Source organism: Euprymna scolopes, chromosome 16 (genome assembly GCF_053919585.1).
Source record: "Euprymna scolopes isolate OS-2025 chromosome 16, ASM5391958v1, whole genome shotgun sequence".
Classification (NCBI taxonomy): domain Eukaryota; kingdom Metazoa; phylum Mollusca; class Cephalopoda; order Sepiida; family Sepiolidae; genus Euprymna; species Euprymna scolopes.
Window position 1 is genome coordinate 29,580,601 of NC_136497.1, and position 7,524 is coordinate 29,588,124.

Consider the following 7,524-nt stretch of genomic DNA (forward strand, 5'->3'; position numbering starts at 1 on the left):
ATATGTACAGAAAATCAGAAAAAAACATTGGCACCGTCGGTTTCAAGTCTAACATAAGGGGGGGCAGTTTATGGTAAATAATGTTAGGCTATCGTCAGTCGTATTGTTTTCTGTTTATGTTTTCTTTGTAATCGAGCACTTTGATGGAATTCTTTGCCAATAACGGCGAACATATATATATATATATATATATATATATATATATATATATATATATATATATATATATATATACAGGGAGACCCCCCCCCCAAAAAAAAAACAGGATATTCAATTGTTTTTCTGAGCATTTTACAGTCAACGGAGAAAAAAAGGGCAAATGTTTTGATGTGATGTTTTGAATATAATAAACTAGTTATGACCAAAGTTTCATTTCATTCGGGCAAAACACTAGGAAATGGGCCTAATCAGCGGTGGGGCCCGTTTTTTTTTGGGGGGGGGGTTCACCCTGTATATATATATCGTTTGTTCCAGTTCATGTTGCCTGTAAATGTTAAGTCGAGGAGTTTGAAAGAAGAGCTTTCATGCTACGTATTATTAGTCATGGCAATTAGTGGTTGAGAAGATTTATTTTGATTGTTACAGAAAAGCAGCTTATTTTTAGCAGCATTGAATATTACTATCCATTTATATTCCCATTTCACTACGGACTGAAGGTAGTCATTTCCTTGGATATGTGTACATTCCCCTTCTTTCCTGTTATACAGCGTAGTGTCACCAGTAAATATACCCATCTTGGGACAATTTTAGCAGTTTTTTATCGTTTTATTTAGATAGCTCGATAGTGGAATATTATAGCTATAAATATTTTTTATAATATACCGTTTCACTAGGAACAGACACTAAGATGCTAATCTCAAAAAGTTTAAGCTTTATTAAATATACAAGCGTACAATTGCTTCGTCTTTTTACTGATAATTTTTCTATAGTTTTCTTGCTTATATGCGTTTTATTACTCTTATACCAGTGGGTGCTCTCATCAGCGCTAAATATGTATACACATCAAAATAATAAGTCACATCGATCTGTAGATAATGCTTAGAAATTCAATATTTTTATAGCCTACCCTCTTTCTAGCGATCCCCACATTTTTTATTGTTCTTAAAAGAGTTCACTCAAACATGCACCTTCGCCCTTCTTTTTTTTTCTAATATATTTACGGTGTTATTAAAAAATATATGTATTTAAGTAAAAATAGCTTTAAAATTCGGAAAGAGGGAGTAGGAGATGATAACAAATTCGATGATTGATTTTATCTATTTTTTATTTCACTTCCCAGGTGTCGTTCGCAGAAGTATGTAAAGTGAATATCTGGCCTCATGGGTTTCTTTTAGTCTGCATTTTGAAACACGTCAGCTTCCTTCCAGGTGTGTGTGTGTGGGGTAGACGATTCGTTAACCCCTCTGCTCTGTTTAGCGTCTGAATTCCAACTCAGCGATACGTCCGGCTCACCGGAACACGTGACAAAGGACATGTGACCTCCGATCTTGTTAAGAGCTTCGGGTGCAAACTTGATCAGTTAACCTAGTCTGACTTGTTTTGATATGCTTTGATAACCTTATTAAAACATAGCTCCACATCTCTTGTTTACTTCTCCAATTAGATTAATAGATAGATAGATAGATAGATAGATAGATAGATAGATAGATAGATATACAGCTAGACAGATAGATAGATAAATAGATAACAAATAATTTACTAATCTGTTCGCCAACTATATAACAGATGCAATTTCGGATACGAATTTATTGACTGAGAGATTATTTTATATGAATATGAATATTGGTGCGAGCACTGGCGAAACATAATTTCTTCTCCGTCATCTTTGACGGGGTGTACGAGCGACTTTACAAGAGTATTTGTTCATATATAACATTCTATTTTAAAATAGCAATAAACGCACTGATGTTGGTTAACATTACATTTAAACTTCTGCATATCAGTACAGTCATGTAAGCAGGTAGAAAAGGGAATTCCAAAGTTTAACTGTTCCAGGGAAGAAACCATCAGAGTAGTAAGCTCTCTTACATTTAGGGACTTTAACAGTGAAAGGGTGAGATTTTGTTGCTAAGCGGGTTTGTCGAGGATATTTACGTCGAGGGGACACAAATGCAATGCATTCATCAGAGCACATTCCATTCAAATATTTGTAAATCAGGCACAGAGAGCAACATTGCGGCGATGGGACATGGGTTGAAGTTTAGTTGACAAAGTGGGATATATTAGATTGAAAACTTTTGGGGGCCCTATCTAAGAGGGAGAGGCTACTGGTAAATAAATGCGCCAGCCCAAATGTGGCAACAATACTCCATGCATAGACGAATGTTGGCCTTGTAGAGGTACAGGTACTCTTAAGTGTAAGTAAACTTCTAGCTCGATAAAGGGAACCTACCTTTTTTGCGGCAGCCTTCACAATGTTTTTTTTTTTACAAAGGAGTCACCACTTATCAAAGCCCGGGGGCCACTCGAGGATAAAGGTTAATGAGTGTACAGTATGTCCTCAATGTAATTGTTCCAGTTCATATTTCCTGTGAATTTTAGGTCGAGAAGTTTGAAGGAAGAATTTTCAGGTAGGGTGTTATTTGTCATGGATATCAGTGGTTGGAGAGGCGTTTAGTAATTTTTAGAGGAAAGCAGCTTAATCTTATGCTAAGAATCCGATGTTTTTTGAATCATGTTTTATTGACGTAAAAGTTGCTTATTTCATGTTTTCTGCTTCCATTACAGTTTTACTGTCCGAGCCCGAAGCACGAGTTCGAACCCCGTAAGCGGCTAAATTACAAACCAATGAGCAGTAACGACATTCGTTGGAACTTCGAGAAGTTCCTCATCAATCGCCACGGAAAACCTGTGATGCGTTTCACCACAGCAACTAACCCGACTGAAATGCGGGAATACATCACCAATCTACTGGAGGAAATTTACTAGACTAAGATGACAGTCCGTCATTACAATAAAATCCGCGTAATCTACGAGAATACAGAAGAGATCTTGGCGTCATCAAGTGAAATTAATTTAAGGCATTACATCAGTTTTCTTCCGACCATCATTTACATCATTGTTGGTATTTATACGTCTGCTATGTTTCGGTCAATGTGTGCTTCGGCCTTCTTCAGATGCATTGTTCAGATGTACGTTCCTTTTTTTTTCTTTTATTTTTTTTTTCGTATTTAAATACGACATTTTGGATCATTTATGTACGTCGATGTTTATTACGTACCGAAATACAATAGATCGATGACTTCAACGTTTATTGGTAAATTAATCAAGACACATGCATAGCTTGATGGATGGAGTGTAACAGGGGCAGTTTTATAATTCACTACATGTAGAATTTTCAAAGTATATATTTTTATCTATCGGTTAAAAATAAGCGGGAAAAAACATCAGTTTATCGTATTTAAGTACAATGCAAACAAATAAGTCGACAGGAATCGTACGTAAATATGAGAAAAAAAAAACATCACCATACAGAAATGAAACGTACACTTGAAGAAGATCGGTGAGTACATCGGCCGAGACCTAGTAGAAATATAATTATTAACGTTTGGGACAATAGTTTGAAGCAAAACAATATACATACACGTGTGTGTGTGAGTGTGCATATATATGTATTTAATTAATGGAAATATGAAATCAGCGAATAATTAGAAATAAACAGTTTGGGTTTGTATTTCTATACATATAGATTCTAAAAAGTGGTAAAAAGAACAAATATATGACAAATGTTATCAAAGGCAAGATAAATTACTTTTCTACCTAACTGGATAATTTTTTTAGTGTTTTTATTTAGTGTAACATGTTTATTCAACATACAGTGTTTACCGACGTATTTGAAAATTGCAAATGGCAGGAGACTCTTTGAAGTTTAGGAAAATGAGTAGAAACTAAAAAAACTATACAAAATACTGTTAGAAACTCGCTCAATATATGTTACCGTGACATAGGCTGACAGTTTTTTTAACAGTATTTTATATAGTTTTATATGCTACCGTGACTTAGGCTGACGTAGGTTTTTAACAGTATTTTATATAGTTTTTTTTTCATTTTTAACTCGACTTCCAAAACTTACCGTGTTCAACAGAGAATCACCCGCCATTTGCAATTTTCAAATACATCAGTAAACACTGTATGTTTTTCAAGCTGAATAAACATGTTACATTAAATAAAAATACTAAAAAAAAGTATCCAGTTAGGTAGAAAAGTAACTTATCTTGCCTTTGATAACATTTATTTGTTATATATTTGTTTTTGACAACTTTTTTGAATCTGTGTACAATACAAACCCAACAGTTTTTTAATGGAAAAACATCTAAATTAAGAACAAAGTAAACCATATTGTTTGACGAGAAGCAAGCAAAGAAGCCCCACAGAGGAATCGAAACTATTACATTTACCTTTTATGTTGAGTTTAGTTAATTTGTTTTAATAATATTTCTCTCTCTCTCTCTCTGTCTTATATGTATACCGCTGTGTTATGGGTATTACAGTATGAAACGCGGAGTTGCCAGGTGGGTCAAGGGGACACCAATCATGTTGGTGAGAATCAGACTTATCCCTATAACATATGGCAGTTATTCTAGTCATTGTGATCGAGATTTCGAATCCCGTCATGTTCAGTCACGCTGATGAACTGCACAAACGGCGGAATGCGTGTCCGTTGATAACTAATTCTGTATATATTCATAGATAAAATAATTATTCGCAGACATGTTTCGCCTTTACTGCAGTTTATCAGCGTGGCTAACTATGACATGATTCGAAATCATAATGACTGGATATATATAAGAGAGAGATTCTGTTAAAATAGTCATAAAAAATATTTATTGTACAGAGAAATAAGAGGTTACTATTAAGTCCAGATAGTTAGTTAGAATTAAAAGTAATTATTAAAAGTTGTTGTTGTTATTATTATTATTATTATTATTATTATTATTATTATTATTATGTTAAATGGTGATAAAGCTTATGTTATATTATTTCCCATTAACATATTTTTGTATATGTGTGCTCAAAAATAAAGCATTATTATCGTAGAAAGAAAATTTGCCAAACTATCCAATAAACGAGTCTCATCAATACATTCTTTATGTGTGAACATTTTACCATTTTTCTAAAAAAAAATCTAATTCAAACATTTTTCTTGAAATAAAATAATCGCACAATTTACAGGAATATATAACGAATTTCAAACCATTTAGGTTAAATTTCCAAAAAAAAAAAAAAAAAAAAAAAAATGACAAAAGAAAAGGATGATTATGAGCCAAATAAGCAGCGAAATCTCTTTAGGCTCTTTCAATTTCAGAAAAAAGCTCTTTATGATGGGGAAGTCCTAAACCCATCGTGGTGGTCTCCCTTGATTGAATACGACAATTGGTGGTACTTGTGCATTCAACCGCCAGGTGGCGTGTTTTGTAGTTAACTTCTGATATTAGAGACATGGAAGCGATTTGCTGTAATTTAAAAATCAATAAAGAATTTTTTTAATATCATTTCTTTCTTAATATTTTTATTGCTGCTTATTCGATTGATATTGATGTGTAATAGTATGGAGTATGGTATAAGAAAAAGTTTAAATAGTTGATCGGGATCAAATAACATGTTGACTGAGCTCCAAATTCTAATTTCTTCCTTTCTTGCCTTTCTTCGGCTGTGTACTAAAACCAAACAGAATTTAATATATATATATATATATATATATATATATATATATATATATATATATATATATATATATATATATTATTATTATTATTATTATTATATTATATATATTATTATATTATTATATATATTATCATATATATTATTATATTATATAATATATATTATTATATTATATATATTATATATATTATTATATTATATATATTATATATATTATTATATTATCATATTATATATATTATATATATTATTATATTAGATATATATTATTATATTATATATTATTATATATATTATTATATATATTATTATATTATATATATTGTTATATATCATATTATTATATATTATTATATATATAATTATATATATTATTATATATATATTATTATATATATATATTATTATATATATTATATATATATTATATATATTATATATATATATTATAAGATAGTAATTTATAAAAAAATATATGGCGATTAAGCTACACTAAATATTTCGCGTTTCATCCACTTTACGATTCTTCAGGCTTATGAGCGAATTGTGTGGTTGTCTGTCGTTTTTATATACGCACCGTCTATAGAAATTTTAGTTAGCCAATCAGCTTTCTAGTATCCACCGCGCCCTTCCTATCAGCCAATGAACATGCACTTACAAGACAAAGGCCCATTTGACCTCTGGTTGACCTGATTCTTTGTGTGCGCTCTATTTAGCCTGGATATCTAGTGTCTTGACCTGTTTTAAATCTAGGTTAGGTTTTTATGTTAGTTTTATATATATATATATATATATATATATATGTGTGTGTGTGTGTGTGTATGATAGTTTATGTATATGCATGTTTATTCATTTTTATTTATTTGTTTATTTTCTATTGTTTTTGTTAGTTTTAAAGTTATTTTGTATCTCTATCCTAGAGTAAATTTTATCCTGTGAACATGGTTGTTCGCTATTTCTCTCCTACAGTTTAATAGATGTTGGGGTTATTTAAAGTACAGGATAGCAAATTTTTAATGAAGGCATAATCTACACGGGTCGTATAGGTCTCTACAGCTTTTTGCTTGTCTTACTATTTTCCATTCGACTACCGGCGAACGGCCGCTTTCCTTGAGTTCCCAGTATTTATTTGCTAGCATTGTTTTCATACGGTGTTTTATTGTTGAATGTACTTTTGTGGTCATAATATTGAGTTTTGAAATCTAAGGAAGTCATACCTACGTAATATTTCTTGTTATTCGGGTTTTCTTTCGCAAATATTGTGGCCTGGTAAACTATGCTTTTGGTTAGACATTTATTTTGAAGTGGGCAAAATGTGCGGGATCTACAGATGCATTTATCTTGTTTGTTATTAGTATTTTTATTTTTATTTATAGTATGGTTGTTGTTGTCGTCCGTAGTTGGTTTATTATTAATATTGTTGTTGTTATTATTATTATTATTATTATTATTATTATTATTATTATTATTATTATTATTATTTCTCCTAGTTATATATGTGTCTTTTGTGTTAGTTTTATTTTTGTCATGGTGTCTACTTTTTCTTGTTTATTTCGTTGTTGTTTACATTGTTTTTATTTAATATTTTGTTATGTGCTTAAATTATTATCTCTAAATTTTTGCAGCAGCTGTAGGATAACTTAAGGGTATTTTTATTGAAAATTTTGTGTAAGGGGTTGGTTGCAGGAAAGTGCTTTTCGATAAGATCTAGAAATGTCTTGCCAAGTTTTGTTTTTAACATTTGATTGTATGGGGCCGTATACCAGATTATATTTCTTTTTCTTCTATTTTAATTTTATTATAGTTACTGGTGTTTTGTAGCTTATATTTGATATCAATATTTTTGTATTCACTATT

The 7,524-nt window shown here is 31.0% G+C and overlaps 1 protein-coding gene across 1 annotated transcript in view; it reads left to right on the forward strand.

The window, feature by feature from the left end:
- Positions 1 to 5,492, forward strand: part of LOC145295914 (glutathione peroxidase-like) — a 37,973-nt gene extending 32,481 nt beyond the window's left edge. The window contains exon 3 of the mRNA XM_080141685.1: positions 2,728 to 5,492. Within this exon, the coding sequence (XP_079997811.1) occupies positions 2,728 to 2,928 (201 nt within the window). The 3' untranslated portion in view covers positions 2,929 to 5,492. The remainder of the gene's footprint in view (positions 1 to 2,727) is intronic.
- The last annotated feature ends 2,032 nt before the right edge of the window (positions 5,493 to 7,524 follow it).